The 26,965-nt window shown below is 31.2% G+C and overlaps 1 protein-coding gene across 1 annotated transcript; it reads left to right on the forward strand.

Moving 5' to 3' along the window:
- The first annotated feature begins 4,178 nt into the window (after positions 1 to 4,178).
- LOC136221926 (nucleotide pyrophosphatase/phosphodiesterase-like) lies at positions 4,179 to 25,641 on the forward strand. The gene is made up of 13 exons (XM_066009408.1): positions 4,179 to 4,513; positions 6,138 to 6,225; positions 12,592 to 12,843; positions 14,758 to 14,866; positions 15,634 to 15,748; positions 16,085 to 16,220; positions 16,949 to 17,136; positions 18,871 to 19,057; positions 20,290 to 20,357; positions 21,568 to 21,652; positions 23,240 to 23,428; positions 24,984 to 25,064; positions 25,425 to 25,641. Exons 1-13 carry the CDS (start codon positions 4,200 to 4,202, stop codon positions 25,482 to 25,484), a joined length of 1,872 nt encoding a protein of 623 aa, XP_065865480.1. The 5' UTR covers positions 4,179 to 4,199; the 3' UTR covers positions 25,485 to 25,641.
- The last annotated feature ends 1,324 nt before the right edge of the window (positions 25,642 to 26,965 follow it).

Consider the following 26,965-nt stretch of genomic DNA (forward strand, 5'->3'; position numbering starts at 1 on the left):
CCCAAGTCAACACATCAACACCTCACGGCCCAAGATTTTAAAACGCGGTGGTTTTGTACAAAGCACAAGCTCAGCTTGAAGAAGGATCGAGAAGCCTTCTCTAAATTGCTTCAAGATGAAGCTGCTGAGTGGAACGACAAGAAGTACAAGACAGCGGCAGACAAGAACCAACTTCTAGACAAAGTATTTCTACTTTGGGTAAAGTTCAGAAGGCGCAGGAAACTGTCTGGAAGACTTTGCCAAATATGTCGAAACATTCTGTTTACCGGACGAAAAGCTGTCGTGGACAGAAGATGCAAGAATCTCATTGGCGACACTGAGCACGTACTGAGTGACAACGACAGGAAGCCGTTTCCCTCCAACGGTTATTTCGAAATTCGAAATTACCGGTGCCTCAAGTGTCACTATATAAAGGCCTCTCATTTGCTTCAATCGATGCAGATCTTCAATTAGTCGAAACGTTGTCCAAATTCATACTCGAAGTTCTGTGAGAAAAGTAAAGCAAAAATCTTACACTAATTTCCAATCATTGTGTAAAAGTCTAGAGTGATTTTCAATCATCTAAAGTGTCTTAGCAATTGTTATTTAGGACAAACACTTTATCATTTGTAGAAGAATAGAAAGGAGAGGCTGAGTACTCGGTTATAGTACTCAGCGGTAGATATAGGAGTGAGTAGAGGTATAGAGGAAGGTACTCTTGTATACTCAGCTTCTATTGTAAAAGGTTTCGTGCTCTACCTTTAAAGAGCTCAGTAGAGAATTCAAAAAGCTCGGACGAGTTCCGGGGACTGGACGTAGGCGGAGAGGCTGAACCAGGATATGTCTGCTGAGTAACATATTTCTAACCCTTAAACTCCTTTATATATTGCTTGCTATAAAACTGACTAAGTAACGAACTCACGCTGAGTTGAGTGCACTAAGAAGCTGAGTTCAGGTATAGACTCTAAGTGCTATCTCCTGACTCAAGGAAATAAACAGACTTAGTCACAAGTTGACTAAGCTTGTATCTTGAAACTACTTAGCGCCGCTGTGTAAACCTTTTCTTAAGTAAAAGAAGTCAGCCTAAACGGATAAAATTTTAAATAGTTCCTATCCTCCCCCTTGGAACTAAACTTGTCACGTTATAAGGGACCAACAAACCAGGCATAAGACTGATTTCATCAACGACTCTTGCCTCATTTGTGTATATTAGCATTTGAAGTCGGAAGCAAAGACAGAAGACAAAAGCCATTTAAGCTTTCCCTCCAACGGACAAGTTCAAATTCAAACGTCTCTGGCTCAAAGCTTCCACTATAAAGGTCAAGCATAAAGCTCATTTTCGTTGCTGATCCATTAACGCAAAAAGAGATTAAAAACATTCAAGTGAAAAGAGCAAAAGTAAAATACACATTCATAGTTCATACTTGTGTAATTGAATTGAGAGATAGTTCTCCACTTGTGTTCTAGATTAGAACAAAATCATCTAATGTAAAAAGATCAAAAGCTCTTCTATTTGCTTCGGTTATAAGTAAACATATAGATAGTTGAGTGTGGACTGTAAAAGGCGGTGATGCTAAATTAGTGATTCGATTAAACTTTAATTGAGTATTTGATAAATTATGGATTTAACCTAGAACTTTTATTGGGTATTTGATAAATTGGTTATTTGACCTAGAACTTTGATTGGGTATTTCATAAATTGGAGGTTGTTATATGATTAATACAAAATTAACTCATTGAGTTTGTATTTAATTAAGGTTCAGAGTCGTTAATTAACTCACTAAATTTGTATTTAATTACAAAATTCAACTATTAATATATGATAGGCGATACGTTTCTCAAAGTTTGTTAAAAACGATTCAATCCTACTTTTATAGTCCAAATCTAGTTTAATTTTGAGAATTTTTATATTAGTATGTAAAAATTGGTTCTGGATAACTCAGATGATAACATGTATATATTTAGAAAAAAAAATTGAACAAATTCGATTTAGAAAAAAAAAATTACACACTCAATTGTAAAATCAACCCCAACAAACCAATCCCGCATTCGCAACTACTTTATGTTGGAAATAATTGAATAAAATTATATATTAATTTAAATACCAACAAACATATCCTTTCGTGAATAGTCGTATCCTTCGTGAACAATCATGTTCGTACATAAACAGTCGTGTTTGTCAGTGTATAGTCGTGTTCGTTCGTGAAAAGACATATCCTTTCGAGTTCTATTTATATATAATGGATTGTCAAATTCACAAGCTGTTGTTGAAGTTTTTCAAAATATTCTTTGTACGTTCACATTGTTCTTGTTTCTACTTCGGTAATAACTAGGCTGCACACGGTTTGAGTTCGCTTGCGTAATCTGTTGTATTCAGGGAGACGATCGGCAATAGCGACGACATCTGTCTTAAGGAAACTGCTAATACAGGCCTCAGATTTGTCTATCTCTTTCCTTTTAATTTTCAGTTTTACTGTTTATATATTTTTCTGTGTTCGTTTTGTTTTTTGGTTAATCACATCTAATTTTCTTAAGACGAAACACTTTATAAATAGACTTTAAATTTGAGTAACCTAAATGTAGGGTAGTCACATTTATATTTGCCGACATTAATTCCATTTACAATCAAATCAGCCAAACCAAAATTCTAGATCCTTCGTACTTACCATCAAAAAAACATTGTGTATTTAATATTTGATGTACCATAGAAAATAGCAAAAGTATTATTCCTATATTTGTATTATAAAATAGAAAAAATTACAAAAATAAACATGTAGTTTGCTTAATTTGTAAAGACAACCCTCATAATTTAATAAATAAAGGTCTGTACTTTATGAAATTTACAGTTAAAAAGATCTGTAAGTCACTTTTTTTTTGTTAAATAATAATATAATTTAGTTAATTTGTATTTTGAATAATTTGTAAAGTCGGTCTTTTTAATTGTTCTGAATTGTTCTTTTTGGAATAAATAGTCAGGGCAACAGATTTTTATGGTATGACTGAAATTGTAAACTGCACAAAGCATGCCTTTTGTTTCCAAACATTTAAACCACGAGTATTGTCTTTCCAAATCGGTGAAATCACGAGTTAAATGCACCGTTGGTCACTAAACTTTTATGGTTGTGTCAAAATGATCAATCAACTTCAATTTGTCTCAATAAAATCATTCAACTTTGAATTTTATTTTAATAAAGTTACTCTGATGACTTCAAGGGCAAAAAGACACCGGAAATATGATGTGACTTCAAAAGCATGACCTCTTTTTATAAACTTTTAAACCACGAATACTGTCTTTACAAATCGGCGAAATCATAGGTTAAATGCATTGCAGGTCACTAAACTTTTATAGTTGTCTCAAAATGATCACTCAATTTCAATTTATCTCGATAAAATAATTCAACTTTGCATTTTATCTTAAAGTCACTCTGACGACTTCAAAAGCAAAAGGACACCGGAAATATGATGTGTCTTCCACGTCAACACTAATCAACTTTCACCGCTAATTGAAACGACACGTGCCACGTGTCTTTTCGGTCAACGGTGAAAATCGACTACTACTGATTTGGCAATCACGTCACTTTCTAATATCTTTTTACTTTTGAAGTCGTCAGAGTGATTTTATTAAGACAAAATTCAAAGTTGAATGATTTTATTGAGACAAATTGAAATTAAGTGGCGATTTTGAAACAACTATGATAGTTCAGTGACCAATGATCACCAAATCACAGGTTAAATGCATCGTTAGTTACTAAATTTTTGTGGTTGCATCAAAATTGTCACTCAACTTCAACCTGCCTCAATAAAATCATTCAACTTTGAATTTTATCTTAATAAAGTCACTTTGTCGACTTCAAAAGCAAAAGGACACCGGAAATATGATGTGTCTTCCATATCAACACTAATCATCTTTCACCGTTAATTGAAACGACACGTTTCACGTGTTGTTTCGGTCAACGGTGGAAATCGACTACTACTGATATGACAATTACGTCATTTTTCCAGTGTCTCTTTGCTATTGAAGTCGTCGAAGTGATTTTATTAAGATAAATTGAAATTGAGTGGCAATTTTGAGACGACCATAAAAATTCAGTGACCAATTATACATTTGACCCGCCAAATCACAGCGTTATTTTTTTTATACTCGTTTCTTATAAATAACATCACTTTTTCTATAATTTCTAAAAAAAACTAATAATTATACCCTCAAAAACTTTATCAGCATGTGCTGGTTTTTAAAGCTTTTTCTGGTTCTACATTTCTTCTTCAATTTTTCATCTTCTTATTCGTTGCATCCATTGATTGTTAATTCAACAATCGAACATGAAAATTTCACCGGAATTTCAAGTTTCAGAGTTTTAAATAGAAGATTTTTGGTTCAATGTTCTTCCGGAAATCCTAATGTTCAGATCAATGTCACTTCTTCATCGGGAAATTCTAAGCTTTCCGATGATGAATTCGTCTTTGTCACCGTTTCCGGAGTTTCGAATCCTTCCGGAGATCAATGGGTTGCTATGATCTCTCCTTCTGATTCTAAGTAAGTTTTTATTTCATTTACTATTTCTATATATATATATAATCAGTGGCGGATACAGAATCGCTATGTTGATAGCGAATTTTACGCCTCGGTATATAGAAAGAGAAAAATTTCAAATTATCTTGATATTCCAACCCCAATCTTGAGATAGGAAGGCCCGAACTATCCGTGATAGGGGTGATTCTAGAGCCCTCACGGGACTCCTTTGGTGATAATATTTCAAATATATAATATATTATCTATCCAAATTGAAGTCGTTAGCAGTAATTTTGAGTCGTTAGTTAAAGTTTAGTGGTCATAATGTTAGAAATTATAAAGTTAAATGGTTTTTATGTTACATTTTGAAATTTAGTGATTATACTGTAAAAATGAATAAAATTCAGTGGTTATAAGTGTAATTTCCCTTTTTTAATTCATTATATATATATATATATATATATATATATATATATATATATATATATATAATCTACAGTGATAATATGTTAAATATATAATATATTATCTTTCCGTTTTTACGAGGTTTCGAATATCTATCCGGTTTTTAAATGAGATAAACCCGGACTTTTCTATAGCTGCGAAAGAGAAATAGGTAATAAGGGAGTTTAGTGACGGATTCAAGAGGGTAAAAGGTTTTAACAGCCACTGGTCGTCGAAAAAAAAAAAAAAAAGAAATCGTTGGTAGAGTTTAACAATTCACTCTTTCCTGGAAATACTGAAATATTCTACGGAAGTTATGTACGGAATTTTAATTTTTTTTATAAATTACTCAAATATCTTTTTTTTACATCATAGATCACCAAAAACTCCAAACGCTCCATGATGAATCTTGAATATGTATGTGTGTATGGTTGATAGAAAGAAATTTTTATTCCGCGTTATCAGAAACATGATAGAAATTTTTGTAATAAAAATTTGTTCACGATTAGAGGTATATTTCTATGCATGGACATATTTAGAAAGTTTAGGGAAATTTGAGCATCCACTGATCGTTGAAAACGCAGGTTTTAATATTTTTTATAAAAGAATATTAAAAAAATCAATTTAATAACCATAAATTACAAGACACCACCAAAAACATTCTCTATCAGTGAATCTGGATTCGTTACTGTTTCTGTCTATTATCTAATTAGGCAGATTATATTCCTTATTGGAATATATTTCCAATATAAAAAAAAAAACTTTCTATAATGTTAGGGTAAATTACATCCATGGCTACTGAACTTTACCGATTTAACATTATGGTCACTGAACTTCAATTCTTAACAGTATAGTCACTGAACTTTACACTTTTTAACACCGGTAGCCACTCAACGCCTCAAAACGACAGTTGACGGCCTAAAAATAAAAAATCCAAAACGTTAATGATATTCTAAGGAACTTTAATTCTTGAAAATTTTCATTTTGAGGTCATTTAGACGTTGTTTTGTTAGGAGATAGATAGTGAATTTTTAGAGAGAAAAAGCTCCAAAAAATGTGATTTTGGAAAATAAAAAATATGTTTTCATGGTAAATGTCGTTCTGAACAATTTTAATTCTTCGATAAGATGGTATTTGAAATTTTAATAATAAATTAAAATGATTAATTAATGGTTAATTATGATTTTTGTTTATTATTTTGCAGTGTGGAAAGATGCCCTGAGAGTAAACTTAAATATGTGCAAACTGGTGATTTTAGTGATCTCCCACTTCTATGCCATTATCCTGTTAAGGTATGTATAAATGAGATTCCTCGATTTACTAAAAACGATGATTTTTAGCGTAAAACTCTAAAAATGACCGTTAACATAGCATGTTCGTGTCGTATTAATTTTGGATTTCAATTAAAAAACTTTCGTGTTAACCTAATTGGATTAATGTTGATTTCGTATCGTGTTTTTGGGTCGCATATAATTTTACTATGTATGTGTGGCTTAAAAAAAATGAAAGGATATGCTACTATTTTTAAAGATTTTATATCGGTTTTAGATTAATATGTCAACGTTAATTATCCAAAAGTCGTTAGTATCATATTGGAGGGTCAAGTAATGTGTTTACAATAATATAGAAGGTTCGAGTCGTGTTTGCAAGTGATAATTGTAATTCATTACATTTATTAATAAATTTGACATGTAAAAACACAAAAGAATATAACAATAATTTTAAATATTATGTTATTTCGTATCATTTTCTGGTTAACATGTCAACTATAACTCAATCCAAAAACTTATATGAATTTCGTGTCAATCCAAAATTAATCTAAGATTAAAAGATCAAAGTTTATTTCATTTTAAAACATTAATTTAAATTTATTTATCTCTGTATTTTTATTTATTTATTAGAGAATATGATGGGATGAGGAGCGTTGAAATAAATGCATTATGATATGACTTGGTGGATTCTTGCTTTGCGTGATTCATAACTTTTCTTTGTTTAAAAGCTTCACTTTTATTATTGGGTAATGATATATACAGCCTTAGGCTGTATATTAGCATTTTAATAGGATAGTATATTTATATTTATTAATGTATTATTTATATTTATTATTACATTGAAATTTTAAATATAACAAAACCTATTAATGTAAATATTGGAAGTATACAATTGTATTTAATTTATTCAAAAGTTCAATACAATAATATATACAAATATTAGAAATACACATAAATATACTACCCTATTAAATGCTAATATACAGTCCTAAGGTCTGTATATATCATTACCCTTTATTATTATTATTATTATTATTATTATTTTAGAAAATTATTATTATTATTATTATTTGGCTTAATAGGCACACAACCCTCTAAACTTGTAACTTTTTTTCACCTGGCCCCTCAACTTAGGGGACAACCTCTCAACACCCTCAACTCTCCAAAAACATCACATACAACCCCTTACACCCCTATGTTCGGTCAAAATATTGACCCGTGTAAAAAATGCGCTTGACTGTTGACCACACCAATGCCACGTGTCACTTTTTTATTAAATTTTTCCAAGTGATTTCACCTCGACGACCACTACCGCCGATCTCAACACCTCGATAAGGCTGCGATAACAAACCGCGATAACACCTCGCATACAATAATCACTTGGAAAAATTTAATAAAAAAAATGACACGTGGCATTGGTGTGGTCAACAGTCAAGCGCGTTTTCTACACGGGTCAATATTTTGACCGAACATAGGAGTGTAAGGGGCTGTATGTGATGTTTTTAGAAAGTTGAGGGGGCCAGGTGAAAGAAAGTTACAAGTTTAGGGGATTGGGTGTCTATTAAGCCTTATTATTTATACAAAATAGGCAAAAGGCATTTAAGGTTTTGATCTTTTATTTTTTGGTTCATTAAACATTTATTTAGATATATTAAATCTATGATTTTTTATTTTTTATTACATTAAGCTTTCTATGATAAAAAAAAGAAAATTTGAACATAAAACTCATATAATAGAATGTTATCACTTGCATTCAAAATTTGTGTTTTTTCACTATTTAAAAGCAGTTTTGGATGTAGAATTTCGCTATATAAAAAAACTGTAAAAACACTAATTCAAACTGTAAAAAAAAAATTATAATATTAATACAGATAAAATTAATAATGTATTTTTAATAGAATTATATATTTACAACTTACTAAGTTGACAAACAAGAGTCCCATAGGAACAAAAATAAATGAATATGATTTAATATATCCAAATAAAAGATTAAGGGTGCGTTTGGTGTGACGTAATGCAATGTAATGTAATCAAACTTGTAATGTAATGGAATGGAATGGTGATTCCATTACCATGTTTGGTTAAAAAAAATGATGAAATGTAATTAACATTACATTACTTATGTTTGCTTAGTTAAATATAATCGCAAAATTTTATTTACATAATTAAAATCAACAAAAAAAACATGAAAATCGTGAAATTAGTATATAATTTTCCGTGTTTTCATAGTATTTTTTTACATTTTTCTCGTTTTTCGTTTTCCATTTTCACCGTTTTTTTCTATTTTCTCATTTTCTTATTTTTCTTCTTTTTTTTTTGCTTTTTTTCGTTTTTAGGTTTTTTAGTTTTTGCGTTTTTGAGAATGATGAGAAGTGAGATTTGACAAATGAAAGGTTAGATGGAACTTTAAAGATTCTATGTAATGGGGATTACAATAGTTGTTAAACAAAATTTAATCTATGGATTTCCCATTCCATTACAACAAAATTTTAAAGTGCAACCAAACATGGTAATGACCCTTCAATGTAATGGACATTCCATTACAAAGCCCATTACATCTTACCAAACGGGCCCTAAGGGTTTAATAAAAAAAAAATGAAAGATTCATGGCTAATTATGCTTTTTTTCTACAAAATAAATACTTCCTCCGTTTCATATTACATGTCTTGTTAGAGAGTTCTATAGAAATTAAGGATATTAGAAAAAAGACGTTGTTGCCTCTTATTTATTGATTCCAATATTTATTTATTCTATAATAAATCCATTATTCTAATTAATTTTTGTAAACCTGCGTTTTATAACACAAAAAAAAAGATAACTTAACGTCTACTAATTATATAAAATGACATGTAATATGAAACAAAAAAAATCTCTAGAAAGATATGTAATATGAAACCGACGTAGCAGTTAATTTATTTAAAATACTTAAATAATTGTAAATGGGAAGCCAACGAATTTTGAACCACTATTTCTGCTCAACTTTTTTGGTGCCCACTAAAATTTGCTATATCATGCACCACAAAAAATAATTAATTTTTAACTTGTAAGTAAAAATTGTATTCATATTCATAAAAAAAAAAAATATTCATAAAATCTAGTAAGAAGACTATCATAATTGACGGGTTCGGTCACTGAATTTACATTGTTGTCTTAAAATTGTCACTCAACTTCAATTTGTTTTAATAAAATTATTCAATTTTGAGTTTTTGTCTCAGTCCGACGATTTCAATGATTAAAAATGTATCAGAATGATGATATGGGTAACACGCCAGCATGAGTCAACTCAGATATTTGATCGAAACGGCACGTGGAAGCCACATATCGTTTATTTTTATGGAAAAAAAAAACTTGATTTTGTTTTTTTTTCATAAAAATAACTAACACGTAACAGCCAAGTGGCATATATGTGCATGCCACATGTTATTTCAGTCATCATTCCGATGCTGATGTTGAGTGATTTTTAATCATTCTGATACTTTTTAATCACTGAATCGTCATGATGACTTGATTGAGACAAAATTCAAAGTTGAGTGATTTTATTGTGATAAATTGAAATTGAGTTGTTGTTTTGAGACAACCATATAAGTTCAGTGAAAAATGACTATTATCGATCTTAAAATGAAAAATTTCAAGAATTATAGTTGTTTAGTACCACATTTACTACTAACCCATATTTTTTATTTTCCAAAATCATCATTCTCGAAGTTTTCTCTCTCTAAACATTCATTTTCTTTTTCCTCACCAAATATACCTAAATAAAAGTTGTTTAGAATATCGGTTTTTGGAATTTTTTTAATTTTAAAGTCGTCAACGGTTATTTAAGATCAAAAAGCTATTGGAATTTAGAGTTTTTTCAAATTATTATAACAATTAGTTAATTGTTAATAATGTTCTGAATATTAATTGTAGGTTTAATTAATACATTATTTGCCTTCTGAACTTGTACAATAAGTTTGATTGGCCTCCTGAACTTTCAAAGTATCCTGATAGCCTCCTAAACTTGCATAAAATGTTCAGTTAGCCCCCTGAACTTACATAAAATGCGATCAATTAATCATTCGGTTCCAAAAAATAAAGTTAAATGCGGAAGATGTATTCCACGCATCTTAAAATGTTATTACATAATTCAAAAATAGATTAAAAATAAAGTTTCAGAACACTTCGAAAGTTCAGAGGGCCAATCAAGCTTTTTAGACAAGTTCAAGAGACAAATGATATATTAAGCCTTAATTATACTATACTTGTATCAAAAAGGATATATATTCTTAATTTCTCATGGATTAAAAAATAAATAAAAACTGACGGTCTCAAGTCGTTTAAGTTAGATCTCAAATTCGAATCCTAGTATATACAGAAAACTTTAATTAAAAGATGATCTACCTAAAGAATACTCACGAACCTCGAACCGAGAAATCGAACAAAATATAAAAAAAGTATGCAGGTGGAAGTAATAATGGTAAAAGTATGGGGTTGATTGAGAAAAAGGAAAATAATAATGGAGTATAAATGAAGTGTTGAAACCGAAAGTAGAAACCAAACTTAAACGACACTTCATTGGAATACCAAACTTCCACACTTTCGATCCTCTGCCATGCTTTAATTAATGTTCTTCTTCCTTAACTGTATTTGCTGTTTTTAGAAATCTTGTGTTTTTAAAATTCTATATATTCTATATATTTTAAAAACTAAACTGGACATCGAACTGGTGTGATGACTGGATCAATGGTCCATGTTTTAAAAACCGAACCAGACATCGAACTGGTGTGATGACTGGATCAATGGTCCACGGTTTAACCGGTTTAATCGGAATAATTTTTAGTTTTTTCCTATTTTAAAAAAGATCTTCAAAAAAAAAAATCGGAGTCAATCCGGTTTGTCGGTTTAATACTGGTTTCTGGTTTGAGCTTTGTTCAGTCCGGTTATACCTAACAAAAGTTTTGAAAATTGAAATTTGCAAAATCGAATATGATTCTAAACAATTTTAGTTCATGTAATATTTCATAATAACAAATAGCAAAGTTTAAGGAGTTTTATGTCCAATTTTAAAAGTTCAAGAGTTCAAGAGTTAAGGGTCCATGAATATAATTTACTCATTATATATATACATTTTGGTATTTTAATTAAATAAGCTTTTTGGTTCAATACATCTGCACACTCTAGACTTCTCCTAAAATATAAACTGGACTGAATTTTAAAAATGTTTTATTATAGAATAGTTAACCTCCTAAAATCCACGTGATGGGTAAAAGGAGATTTTGGATAAATTGAAACGTATATATTTTAAAAGGCTAATAAATCATTTTAAGAAAATTCAGAGGGTCAATAGATATCTTTCAGAGTGTCAATTAGTCATTTTAAGCAAGTATAAGGGATCAATAAAACATTTTTAAAGTTCAGGGATAAGTTGGCGTTTTGGGACAAGTTCAGGGAGCACACAATGTATTAAGCCAAGTTTTTTTTAAGGCTTAATACATCATTTGCCCCTGAATTTATCCAAAATGGTTGATTGGCGCTCTGAACTTTTAAAGTGTCTCGATAGCTCTCTAAACTTGCATAAAATGTTTAGTTAGCCTCCTGAACTTGCACAAAATATAATCAATTAATCACTCGATTGTAAAAAAGTAAGTTAAATGCGGAAGATATGTTGCACGCATCTTAAAAAATGTAAAACGACCAAGGTCAGAGTATGCGATTATAATATTAAAGAAGAAAATGTTTTATAGTTAAATAAGTAAGAAATTCTTTTTTAACATGTTTTAATCTATTTTGTGAAGTATGTAATAACATTCTAAGCAACGTGTAACATATCTTCCGCATTTGACTTATTTTTTTACAACCGAATGATTAATTGATTACATTTTACGTAAGTTCAGGGGGCTAACTGAACAATTTATGCAAGTTCAGGGGGCTATTGAGACAATTTAAAAGTTCAGGAAGCCAATCAACCATTTTGGACAAGTTCAAGAGGCAAATGATGTATTAACCCTTTTTTAATAAATAAATATACAACTCTTTTGAAGAATTGAGAGTGGCAGGACTGGTTTAGCAACCACTGATCGTGGAAAAATGCCATTTTTATGAAAGTTGTGTACGTTGGCTTTAATTTTTTTTTTTTTTTTTGTGTAAAACCCCAAAAATATCAATTTAGCGTTCATAAATCACAAGAGACTGCTATAAGCACCCTCTTGTCAGTGAATTTTGAATCTGTCACTGATGAGTACCATTAAAACGAGTTGTCATGTCATAGTCATGTTATGTGATTTATATGTTTTAAATGATCATATATAATATAAATGCAATAAAAGTGTTAATAATATCAAATTACTAGTCTGTAAATCGTATTATCGTATCAGAAATTTACAGTAGAATTTTTTTGAACATTTGCAGGCACAATATTTAAGCAATGACGCAGAGTATCTAGGATGCATAAAGAAATATGGGAAGAAGAAGAAATCATGTGTTGGAAATGCTACATTGAAATTTCATGTAGTGAATATAAGAAGTGAGATTGAATTTGTGTTATTTGATGGTGGTTTTGATGCACCTTGCATCATTTCTAGGTCTACTCCTTTGCAATTTGCCAATCCAAATTCACCTTTATATGGACATCTCTCTAGCATTGATTCTACTGCAAAATCGGTAAGTCCGCGCTAATTCTGTCAGTAATGTCAAATTTTTCGGGAAAACGCACTAATGGCTAGGGGTGATCAAAACTGAACTGAACACCAGAAATTAAAAAAACTGAACCGATTTAGAGCTCAGTTCGGTTTTCGGTTATTTCGGTTCGGTTCGATTTATAAAAATAAGAGTTAATTACATATAGATGTCGTATGGTTTTGCCGATTTGCAGATGGGTATTTATTGTCTTTTTTGCAAACGCAACCTTGTGGTTTGCAAAATTTTACATTTGAGTTCATTTTGTCAGAATTTGGCCGATAACAACCTCGAAATGAAAATTTTCAAGAATTAAATGATATTTTAAGCAACTTTTTAAGTTTGAGGTCATTTAGGTGTTGTTTTGTATGAGAAAGAAAGTTAATGTTTAGAGAGAGAAAACTCAAAAAATGATGATTTTGAAAAATTAAAAATATGGTTTCATAGTAAATATGATACTAGACAACTTTAATTCTTGAAAATTGTCATTTTGAGGTCGTTATCCAACAAATTTGGCAAAGTAAAAAAATGCAAAATTTTGTAAGCCACGGGTTCCCTGTGTAAAGAAAATGTCACAGGTACCTATCTTCAAATCTGTGTAACCACATGAAATCTACTTATAATTAACCCTAAAAATAACCCAAATTAGGTTCGGTTCGATTTTCGAACCGAACCAGACCATGCTCATCCCTACTAATAATAATTGGAGTTTGAGATCAGTTTTAAAAGGTCATGGAATATTATTTTCATTTCGATAAAGTCATTGAACATTTTTTTTTCTCAATAAAGTTATTCCAATAAATTCAGAGAGAATTACTGAAACAGTGACATAGCAACCAAGTTTGGAAGAACTCTAGTATGTAAAACATGATAGTCGATGTTAAACATTTCACATTGCTTAATTGGAAAGCTGTATGGTTCTTTAAATATATGAGTCAATCCTCTCCCTTTGAGGTATCTTTTGAAGCGACCTAATCATTTATTTACAGCATCATGGCAACCACATATATGCCATGTGATAATTTGAAGCACTTGAATTAAGTAAATATTAAATATAATTTATTTTTTTTGCCATTTGATGTCATGTCATATATAAAATTTAATCATTTCCAATGTGACTGTAATGTCACTATTCAGATGATTTTTTCTATCTGAAATTATTGGAATGACTTTATTAGAATAAAAATGAAAGTTGATTGATTAATGAAGTTTAATAACATTTTTGAAAATAACTTCAAACTTCATTTGTCATAGGTGCAATTAACTCCAAATTTATCACATATTCTTAATTGTTGACGAAATTTTTATGTTTGATAATGGAAATTCCATCGATAAAACTTATTTATTTTTGTTATTTTCTTTGAGGTTCAGGAGGTCGATAGACCTCTGTGACCCCTATTGCTCTGCTCTTGGGAATAGGTTCTAGGCGTACAATTGCAACACTCCTAGAGCCTTTCCCCTATTAGAGGGTTGTCTAAATCTACCTCGCTTAGAGCGGATTTAGGTAGCCGAGAGTGCAACGAACCTCTTGTGCACCCCTCTCAGCTACTAATAGCAAGGGTAGTGTATTACAAGAGGAAAGAGACTATGTCTTGTGTTATTGCTAAAGGAAAGTTCAACAAGTCTAATAAATCGAGCTTGTCGTATTTATTAAGTTAATACGACACATCATAAGTTCAATGCTAATCGAACTGACAAAGTAAATATTTGTGATCTTTAAATTTCAAGTCGCACTTTCTTAAAATCCAATTTTATTTTATTCTTTTTCGATATATGTAATAAAGATAAGACTTAAATTTACCCCTAACGTTATAAACAAAGATTGATTTTTACCCTTACAATACGAAATGGTTGTGTTCTTATGTAATTTTACCCTTTTTCTTTAACGGTGATTTGTAGATGAAATTGACATGGGTTAGTGGAAGTCAACAACCTCAACAAGTACAATATGCAAATGGGAAAACACAGACATCACAAGTAACAACATTTACTCGACAAGATATGTGTAGTAAGTCTCAGCTCTAAATTAAAAATTTAAACTGATAGATAAGATATGAAATAGCTTTTATAATTATTTCTAATACATTTCGTATATATCAATATCTCTTCAGTTTAATAAAACATGTCGTATTAACATAGACTCATTCTATTAAGTGTTGAAAATATCATTATTAAATAGAATTGCTAGGATCTGAATATTCGATCTCGAAATGTAATATATGATTTATATCATATCAATTGATCTAAAACGTTAAGTTGATAGGTAAGCGATGTCAACAAAAGGGTAATTACACGATTATTTGTTAACTCCTTGATGAAGTTTCTTTTCTCGCCTGTAAAAAAATGTTAGAGTAGGGTCAAATATCCGACGTCTACACTCAAATGCTTAAGTTAGTGTTATTTGATGAGAGAGATGAGAGATGAGAATGAAAGTATCTTGTGTATCGAGGGCATGTAGTGACAGTATTGTTTTCTCTTATATGAGAATGATCTCATCATTACCCGATGAGGTCCACAATGTCTAGTGAATCGTTGTTTCTAGAATTGGTAGCTAAATTCTGTAAAGCATGTCGAACCACACTATTTTATACAATGTTATCTATTCAATCAGATGATTGAGTTGGTGGGCCACATGATAGGTAATAGGTTGTAGGAATATTATTGGTCTACGAGAAATGTGGGCCAGAACTTGGCAATTTACGCATTATCTTAGTAAAGTTTAAGAATGGCTTTTATCATTATCTCTGAAAACAACTATTATTGTGAAATGGATAGGTTCGGCTCTTCCAAGTCCGGCTAAGGATTTTGGATGGCATGATCCAGGATTCATTCATTCAGCTGTCATGACTGGATTAAACCCTTCAACAAACTTTAAATACAGATATGGAAGGTAATATGCTATTTTGCTCATATAAATGAGGGAAAAGTACAAATAAAACTCGATTAAAAGAGATTGTGTACTTTACATATTTAGCAAAAAGAGGAATTTGACTAACGATGTTAGTTTTCGGTAATATGGCACATTAACTTTAATAATGTGGCATGTTGACTTGTTGGCTTTGTTGGTGTGACACAATGAAATATTGACTTTTGATGGTGTGATATGTTGACTCGATGACATGTGATATTGATTTTGATAATGTGACATGTTGACTTGTTGGATGGAGTAATTAACTAATTAATTAATGTCAACACTATTTTTTGCACTGATAGTTTTTTAATTTAGTGACTCAATTGGATGGAGTAATTATAGCGAGTTTCGAACTCCACCTGCTCCCAGAGGATCAAATGAAGTCAAATTTCTCGCATTTGGAGATATGGGAAAGGCTCCTCTTGATTCTTCTGTAGAACACTACATTCAGGTATTCTATTTTTCATTGTATTAAATATCAATTTCCCTTGTCGAGTTCGATTCTAAATATATGCAATATACTCTAACCGGAATAATAATAATCGATTGCCTGAAAAAGTGTTTGAATAATCTCAAACTTATCAATCAGATTCATTTAAATATAATAATGACCATTGAGTTTTGAACGTGTTTCACTATAATTACTAAATAACTGAACTTCGATTTTTATGATAATAAAGCAATTTCTATATTTCCGGTCAAATCTATCACGAAGAATATTGGTGTGACATTACTTTGATTATGAATCAAGTCATGTTAGATTATTAATCACGTCATATCATCTCCATTAACGTCATTTCAATAATAAAAATACCCAATAGTAGTCTATAAACAACAATAAATTGAAGTTTACGGTATTTTTATTGTTAACTTGTGTTTTGTAGACTTTAACGCGGCTTAACTCCGTTGCATAATTATTTCATGTCAGTTTCCCTACAAAATTGGTCAAAATTTTCATAATAGTGACTTTAGTCTTACAAAAACTATTGAAGATTTAGTTATTTTTATGACACGGATTGAAGTTCTGTAATCGTAGTAAACCAATAGGTAAAATTGAGTGATTGTCATTACATTTAACCTCCAATCGATATTTAATCATTTATAATTGATAAGAAAAATGATTTTTTTCTTTATTTATATTACTCGTAGATATTAACTGATTTTCCTTTTAAAATGCAGCCAGGATCAATATCGGTAATTGAAGCAATGATCGAAGAGGTAAAAAAAGGAAATGTGGATTCAATATTCCACATTGGAGATATAAGTTATGCAACTGGATTTTTAGTGGAATGGGATTTTTTCTTAAACCTTATTACTCCATTAGCATCTCAAGTCTCTTACATGACTGCAATAGGCAACCATGAGAGGTAAATTATTTTTTTTAGCGTTTGTCGGTATTATTTACTAGTAGATATTAACTGATTTTCCTTTTAAAATAACTACTAACAGACCCAACACGTTATATCTACTGTTTGGAGTAAAATAGCAAAAAAAAAAGTTTTAAAAAGAAGAAGCAAATAGACACTAAGTCGACAAAAAAAACTACATGTGAGTTACCCGATTTATGCAGTGTCGTAGTTAAAAACTTGTAAGCAATAGTCTATGATTTATGCAATTTGCAGTTAAATGATTTGTAAGTCAATTTTTAAGTCGAACAATTCTTGTGGTTCAGGCCTTATATATGGGTTAATTTGCAAATTCGACTTTTTTAATTGTTCCAAGTCGCTCTCTTTTGGAATAAATAGTCACAATATCATTTTTTGACAAAATAATGAGTTTGCAAATTGCACGAATCACAACTCTATGTTTGTAAGTTTGTAAACCATATAACTGCGCTTGTAAAAAGGTCAAACTACTTTTTTTTTTTTTATTTATCGTACTTTGCCCTTTTTTATATATGAAGGTAAAATATATAATATGACCTTAATCTATAGTGATATGGAAAAAAAAAAGTGAAAAATGTAGTTAAACTTGTGCAAATTGCTATTTTTTAACTGTTTTTATCGCATTTTCGTTCATTTAAACTTTAATTTTACGGTAATATAGAGTTTAAAGATTTATATATATAAAAAATAGTTTATAAATCACGCTTTTATAGTGTTATAATTTAAGGGTAATGAATATATTTTTTGCCATGATTATAGAGAAATTTTACTATGTTCTCAATCCAATACTTAGAGCGGTAAATGAGTCGAGTCACCTTCTCATGCTTGCAACTCATTAGAAAATCGATATGCTCGAACTTGATCTCAACATCTTGTTCGTGAATTGCTCGCGAGCTTGTTCACGAGTAGCTTGCTAATCCTGTTCAGGAACTTCGCTCGCAAAAAACTCATACTTCATTAATTATGTTTAGAACTACATAGTTTTGAAACCTACAAAACTAAAATTTACATAAAATTATTACGTTGTTTTACATTTTCCCTTTTATAGAAATACTATTATTTAAAAAATGCCTAATACACAAATAACCCCTGAACTTGTCCAAATATTGCAACTGCCCCCTCCAACTTTCAATTGTAACAACTTACCCCTTAAACTTGTCCAATTATAAAACATAACTGATTATCACACTCCACGAGCGTTGCAGCTTTTGTGTTTCACGTGTTTCTTCAATTGCAGTCCATGTCAGCAATTTGAGATTATGTTTTATAATTGGACAAGTTTGAGGGGTTATGTTTTACAATTGGACAAGTTTGAGAGGTAAGTTGTTACAATTGAAAGTTCGGGAGGGATAATTGCAACATTTGGACAAGTTCAGGGGGTTATTTGTGTATTAGGCCTTTAAAAAAAATTGAATCAAGTTTGCTCACAAACGTGTTCATGAACATTATAATCGAGTTTACCGAACCTGCTCGAGAGCTTTCGAACCGAGTTTCGTCATGCTCAAACTCGACTCATTTATAAATCGAAATGAACACGATCGAGTTTTTATAGAGCCGAATATCGAGCTGCTAATAAGCGGCTCGGCTCATTTACAACCTACCAATACCTTACCAATAAAAAAAATAACAATGTGCAATTTTTTGTTAATCGAATTCATGGCACTCGATCCACTATAATTAATTATGATTAATTAATTGTAATTAAATCCTGTTTAGGGATTACATAAACACAGGAGTAGTTTATGGAACACCAGACTCAGGTGGAGAATGTGGAGTTGCTTATGAAACATATTTTCCAATGCCCACGTCAGCAAAAGACAAGCCTTGGTACTCCATAGATTTTGGAACTGTTCACTTTATTGTCATGTCAACTGAACATAATTGGTCTCCAAAATCTGAGCAGGTATTTATTCCGACCCGATAACACGATTTACAGTACGTTTTAAAAAATTTACAGATTTAGTTCTAATGTATGTGATACAAATTTTAACACTACATTTCTGAAAATTTGAAAAAATTGATTTCACTGTTATTTAACTGTCACATCAGATCTTTCAAACAGATTTGTCGATAATTAAAGCAATTTCATATATTTTTTTTTGTTGGTTATTGGTATTATTACCTTAGTAACAGAGCAAACATTTTAGACATAAGGGTAATTAATTTATTAGTCCCTATATTTTGACAAAACATACTGTTTAGTCCCTGTATTTTCAAAAACACATGGTAAGGTCCCTAACCTTTTTCTCAGTGAACTGTTTAGTCCTTCCGTCTGTTTGTTACATTTTTTACCATTTATGACTTCGGAAATGACTAAATTACCCTTTACTATTTACCTTCAAACTTCAGAAGAGTAATCCAATTTAGAAGAATAAGCTATTTGCATGGAGAACAATAAAAAGAACAGACTCAACGCTTACGAATTTGAACGATTAAGAAGAAAATTAAGAACAAGAACACTCAAAGTTGATTTCAGATGCATTAGAGTTTAAAGGAAAGCAAAATAAAGGAAAAGAAGAACACAAATCCAAATTGACTAACAGAATCTTCATGAGAGTCTAACGGCAGGGACTAAACAGTTCACCAAGAAAAACATTAGGGACTAAACAGTTCACCGAGAAAAACGTTAGGGACTTTAGTGTGTGTTTTTGAAAATACAGGGACTAAACAGTGTGTTTTGTCAAAATATAGGGACTAATAAATTAATTACCCTAGACATAATGACAAAAATATTTGTCATTACCTTGTACGTGACAGACTTAGTTATTAACATTTTAACAAGTTTTTTGTAACTGTGTCAGTGACACATTAAATATCTTAGACAATTTTTAATGTTTGGAAGTTCCGATGTGACATGTAAATGACAATCAAACCAGCTTTTTTAAATTTTCGGTAACGTATGGCTAAAAATGTTCTTGCTTGGAAATGTGTTAATTTTGGACCATTTTATATGCTAGAGTCAAAACTGCACTTCACCAAAAACGTTAGGGTCAAATTTAACGATTATCCTTATAATTTACAGAAACAATTTACTTGATACGATTTTCATTTTTATTATATTTATGATTCTATTCTGAAACTCTAATTTTCATATTTCTCATTGCAAATATAAAATTGTATTGATTTTTATTACAGTATCAATGGATGGCAAAGGATATGGCTTCGGTAGATCGATCTAGAACGCCTTGGTTAATTTTTATAGGGTAAGTGAAAGCTTCGTTCAATCGAAACTCTAACTCAATTTTATAGTCATTTCATCGATTTTATCGGTATTTACTTAGAAAATAGTAAAATTGAATCAACTTTATGTCACGGAATAAATATGAATTAGAGTTTGTACCATAAGTGTAACATTGAGTCATTTTGAGCATACGAGTAAAATTGATCTTTCTTTAAATTAATATAAGGTAAAAAGGCATTTTAAGATTTCTGATCATTCCGATTTGATGCATTGAGCCTCTGATCTTTCATTTTAACACTTGAACCTTTGATCTTTGATCTTTTTTTTTTTTTATCACATTCAGCTCTGAACATCTAATTCAGTTAACAGAGTGTTACCCATTTTATTTGTGTTTGAAATTATATTGCTTAAGATGTTTTGAATAACTTTATATCGACCGAATTTTATGTTAAAAATAAAATTTTCTAGTTATGAAGGGCTTAATATGATTAAAAATAAAAGATCAAAGGGCATTAGAGCAAATTTCTCATTGCAGTGGCCAAAAGTTCGGCTTTTTTTATAAGTCGTTTTTCACAAAAGCTACAAATTGTAGTTTCTCCTAAAAGGAGCTTTTAAAGCTTTTTCGGCTTTTAAAGAAATCAAATTTTTATTTAGTGAACTCTATTTTTAGCTTTCGTGGCTTTAAAAGAAATCAATTTTGCATTTACCAAACGCTAATTTTAGTTGAGAAAACTGTTTTCAGTGTCTGAGAAATCCATGTCAAATCGACCTTTAATATGTTGAAATAAAAGTTTAGGAGTTCAATGCACCAATATCAGAATGATCAGGGGCCTCATGATTTGGGAGGGAGGGGGTCATGTTGCACCCCCAACCTATCACCCCTCTGGTAAGGGTGGTTTTCGGAGGCCGGGGGATGAGAGCCATCCTGGTAGAGATGGATCCGGAGGTTTGAGCACCCACTAGTTGTCAAAAAAAAGTTGAAATCTATAAAAATTGTGAACGGTGTTTTAATTTTGTATGTAAAAACAAAAAAAAAATCAATTTAATATTCATAAATCACGATAAGCACTCTTTTTAATGAATTCTAGATCCGTCATTATCTCCACCCCTAGTTCCACACAATTATATATACAATATAAATACAATAAAATGATAATTATATCAACGGATTAGGTTTATCGTGTCAAAAATTAATTGTTATATTTAAAACTCATATATTCTAATAATTGCAGGCACAGACCCATGTACTCATCAAATATTCTAAGTGTGGACATAAAGTTTGTTGCTTTTGTAGAGCCATTACTCAAGCAGTACAAGGTTAGTTATTTAAACTCCAACTAGTTATCTCAAATTTGGGTTCTTTTAAGGCTTATTATATTGAATGCGTCTGTATTTGGCTCAAAACTTCAACTGTACATCATATTGCTTTCAACAACCCCAAAACTTCAACTATCCTGAACTTTCAGAAGTTTTTAGGTAAAAAGCATAATTAAGCTCCTGAATTTTACATGTTTTAAGGATCAAGTCCCTAGTCAATTATTTTTTTACATTGAGCCTTTGATCATTGATTTTGTTGTGGATTTGGCTTTTATTTAACTTTTTCGTCGAGTTTGGGAGTGGAGAAAATCGATTTGACGATTCTAATGCTAAAAATCACAAAATGGGATAGGAGAAGATCGAGTTTGGAAGAATCTACTGGAAATTAATTTCTGTAATTTTTTTTATTACTTTTTACTCTCTATCTATCGTAGCTCATAAACTTTTATTTTTAGTTATCCACGTTAATAAGCTGAATCACTCTAACAATGCGTGCTGGCCAAACTCGACGGAAAAGTTAAATAAGGGTCAAATCCATAACAAAATCAATGATCAAGAGCTCAATGTAGAAAAATAATTGATCAGGGGCTTGATCCTTGAAACAGGCAAAGTTCGGGGGCTTAAATATATTTTTTGCCAAGTTTCTAATCATTTATCTATTCGACATCCTTTTTTTTATATGCGGCGAACACTTTGACACGTGTCGGAGCGTGTCTCTCATTTTCTGCATCCAACAATCTATCGAGAAATATGGGGAATAGATAGTCATTTGAAAATTTTGAAAGTTCGGGAGGGTAGTTAAAGTCTTGGACCAAGTATAGAAAGCAACAAATGTATTAGCCTTTCTTTTAAGGGTTAATACACATATATGCTGTTGTATTTGTATGTATTGTCACATATACCACTATATCAAATAAACGGTTAAATATATCCTCATATTTTTCAAATTTCACCAAAAATGTCTTCATTTCACCTCCACCTCACCTGTCATCCCACATATACCAAATAAACAGCTAAATATGTCCTCGTAACTGTTAACCACAGACAAATATACGTGTAATGATGTGATGACTAGACTAACATAATTATGTCAAATAAGTTTACCATTCAAATAAGAGTATATTTGTCTATCGTTAATAATTACGAGATCATATTAAATTGTTTATTGGCTTAATACATCATTTGCCCCTTGAACTTGTCCAAAATGGTCGATTGGCCCCCTAAACTTTCAAAGTGTCTTGATAGCCCCCTGAACTTGTATAAAATATTCATCTAGCCCTCTGAACTTGCGTAAAACGTAATCAATTGATCACGCGGTTGCAAAATAGTATGTTAAATGCGGAAGATGTATTCCATGTGTTTTAGAATGTTATTACATAATTCAAGAATATAGTAAAAATGAAGTTATTACTTGCTCAACTATAAACCTTGTATTCTCTAATATTACAACTGTAATACCCCGATCTTGATTAAGTCTTGTTTATTTGATATATGAGTATCTATAACAAAACAGACAGATACACGAGCATATATGTTTATTAACCCTTCTTTAAATAATATTTCTAACATATTTGTAAATTGAAATAGGTTGATCTGGTGCTGTTTGGACATGTGCATAACTATGAGAGAACCTGTTCAGTTTATAAAACAGAGTGTTTGGCAATGCCTAGCAAAGACAAAAATGGAGTAGATACTTACAATCATAACAACTACACTGCTCCAGTTCATTCTGTTATTGGCATGGCTGGCTTCTCCTTGGATAACTTTTCATCCATCGTAAGTGTCCGTTTGATTCTCCTTTTTCAATGTGTTTCGGTTTAAATATCCTATGTTGCACGAACACTTCTTTTAGTAGCATTGTTGTGTTTTGTGTTTGTGTCTTTTTTTATTTGAAGTTTTTTTTTATGAAGATTACGTTTCAGAAACAAAATTTTCCGTGTACTTGTCCGTGTCCATACAATATAGCAAAAATTAGATATAAAGTACTCCCTTCGGTTCACAATAGAAATCTTTCTCGAGAGTCTTTTTTGTTCCACAATACATGACATTTTGCTTAAATCTATGCACATTAATTTACTTTTACCAAATATACCCCTATTTAAGTTGACTTTTTATCTTGGGAATAGATAAAGTTATTAGTGGATGCAATTATTACAAGGGTAACAAAGTCTTTTACTTAAAATTAATTACATTTTTTAATTAGTGTGCATTAACCTTAAAAGACTTCTATTGTGGACCGGAGGGAGTAGTATTTAGTTAGGATTCATAATGGTTGCTAAAAGCTGTTTTGAAAGAAAAATCAACTAATATCTATCAGTAAACAACAACAGTTGAATCAAAACTGCTCCTAAATTGAAAATTGTAGCATAAATTAGTGTAAATTAATTCTTGTGACCAAATATAACTTTCTTTTTCGAATAAAGGATCGATATTTGGCTCTTAAAGTTGGCTCGGAAGGTCAATTTAGCTCAAAATGAACATTGCTATTACTTTGATTCATTAATTTAGTATTTTGAGTTAAATTGGTCCAATATTATTTCGTATCGGGAAAAATTTTTTGACACGTGTCAAAACCCACTAATTATATACTAAAATGCGTTATATGTGGACCAATTTGACTAAACACGTCAAATTGTAGACTGAATTGATATCTAAAGTTCATTTTGCTATTAGTTTGATCTTTTAACTTGGCATTTTTAGTTAAATTAGTATGACATAAGACGTGTTAGAATATAAAAATCCACTAATCATATGGTGACATGTGTCACTTTTTAAACCAATTTGATCAAACTTAATCAAATTGTAGACTAAATTGATATTTCAAATTAATTTTAATCCAAATTAATCACATCAGTCAATTTGAAAGACTAAATTAATTTTCTCTCATTTATGTCTCAATTGTTTCAACTCGCAAGTTGATCCAGTATTTCATCAACACCGAGTTAATTACACGAGTTAAATCGTGAATCGAACTAATTTATTGAGCAAACAAATGAAAAGTAGAGGTAGCGGAGTGGCTCAGGATGGTGTACACAGAATTCGTTACACCCTTAGTCATCGAAATCAACCATAAGAGGGATGGTTATAAACAATCATCCGCCTAAGAAAGGTTTAGAAGTGTTGTAATTACACTTCTAGATTTAGGATTCTAACTCCGCTACTAAATAGAGAAATTACCTAACCACAAAAATTAATTGTTTAGACTTATTTATTCGGATTTGAATTGAATCGACTCAAATTAATCGGAATACTTATTGTTCTATTATCCATTCATTTTAATATTCAAGATTCATGTGATTGCCTTCTAATTAACTCGTTAATTCTATGATAGGTTCCTCGTTGGAGTCTGAAAAGGATATCTAAATTCGGGTATGCGAGAATTTCTGCTAAGCAGGGAGAGCTATACTTTGAGGTTCGTTTAAATAACTTAATACGATTATTAATCAGAGACGAAGAAAGAAGTGTACGGAGTCTGTTGCACCCCTAGTTATCAAAATTATCCTATAAATAGGGACGGTACTAGGCCGTCTTCAACCTAGAATAAAGACTCCACCATTAGGATGTTGACATGTGCCCTAAATGCTACTGTGAGGGATACGTGTCAACATCCCAATGTCTTGGAAGGATCCGATCCTCCCAATAAAATCTCCAAATTTAAAATTTTAAAAATTTACTGTCGTGGACTGCTACCGAGTTTTACACTCCCGGGAATTTATACCCGGACTCTTTCACGGGGCTTAATTGACTCATTTTCTTATATTTTATTTTGCAGTTCGTGAATTCAAATACAAGACAAGTTGAGGACAGTTTTAGGATCATCAAAAATCAATAATTCTTCATAGATTTAGATTTTAATTACTTTAATTGCAGTTAATTCTTGTAAAACTATAAAGAATACATATAATATAGTAAAATTTCTCAACCAATAGTTAATTTCGATTTGGTCAACAAAGTTGAATAAGTTCGAAATAAAATTTGCATACATATAATTTCGTACTTTAATATAATGTTTTAGGCTTAATAGGTACCCAGCCCCCTAAACTTGTAACTTTTTTTCACCTGGCCCCCTCAACTTAGGGGACAACCTCTCAACCCCCTTAATTTCCAAAAACATCACATACAACCCCTTAAACTTGCAATTTTTTTTCACCTGACCCCCTCAACTTAAGGGACAACCTTTCAACCCCTTCAACTCTCTAAAAATATCACATATAGCCCCTTAACGCCTACGTGGCTCTGACATGGAATAAGTTGGGATTGCACTCATTAGAAAGCGCGTGAAGGTTGGCTTTAGAAACTTAAACGGTAAAAAAATCCCCTTTCTTCTTAAATCCCTAACGTTCTCCTCAGAAATCCTTCCTTCCCCTTTTCTGATTCCTTCGATTCACCTCTTTTCTGTCTCCGATCGATCTCCGATTCAAGTTCAACAGTAAGTATTGGCTTAATAGGCACTGAGCCTCCTAAACTTGTTACTTTTTTTCACCTGGCCCCCACTGTCATTTTTTTTCTTAAATTTTTCCATGTAAATCCAGTAAATTACCCCATAATTTGGGCATCCGTAGAGTCTTCTTCCTTGATTTGCAGGTTTCCATGAAACCTTAAGTACAACATATTCACCACAAAAACATGATTCATGAGTACCCACCATGAAATCGGTTTCAAGAACAACAGCCCTAACCTAATTGACAAAAAAACAAAGAATTATCTCAAAAGAAGAAGAAGAAGAAGAAGAAGACGAATAAAAAGAAGAAGGTAGAGGAGGAAGAAAGGAGATGAATACTTACTGTTGAACTTGAATCGGAGACCGATCGGAGACAGAAAAGAGGTGAATCGAAGGAATTAGAAAAGGGGAAAGAAGGATCTCTGAGGAGAACGTTAGGGATTTAAGAAGAAATGGGATTTTTTTTACCGTTTAAGTTTCTAAAGCCAACCTTCACGCGCTTTCTAATGAGTGCAATCCCAACTTATTCTATGTCAGAGCCACGTAGGCGTTAAATGGCTATATGTGATATTTTTAGAGAGTTGAAGGGGTTGAGAGGTTGTCCCCTAAGTTGAGGGGGTCAGGTGAAAAAAATTTGCAAGTTTAAGGGGTTGTATGTGATGTTTTTGGAAGTTAAGGGGGTTGAGAGGTTGTCCCCTAAGTCGAGGGGGCCAGGTGAAAAAAAGTTACAAGTTTAGGGGGCTGGGTACCTATTAAGCCAATGTTTTATTTATTAAATTAATTCAAAATCAACACACACAAAAAAATGAAGAGAGCAGAGAAAAAAAATATGTAAAAATACTCATAACGTTTACAGCAGTAGCAATTTTACC

The sequence above is a fragment of the Euphorbia lathyris genome, chromosome 3, assembly GCF_963576675.1.
Source record: "Euphorbia lathyris chromosome 3, ddEupLath1.1, whole genome shotgun sequence".
Lineage (NCBI taxonomy): Eukaryota > Viridiplantae > Streptophyta > Magnoliopsida > Malpighiales > Euphorbiaceae > Euphorbia > Euphorbia lathyris.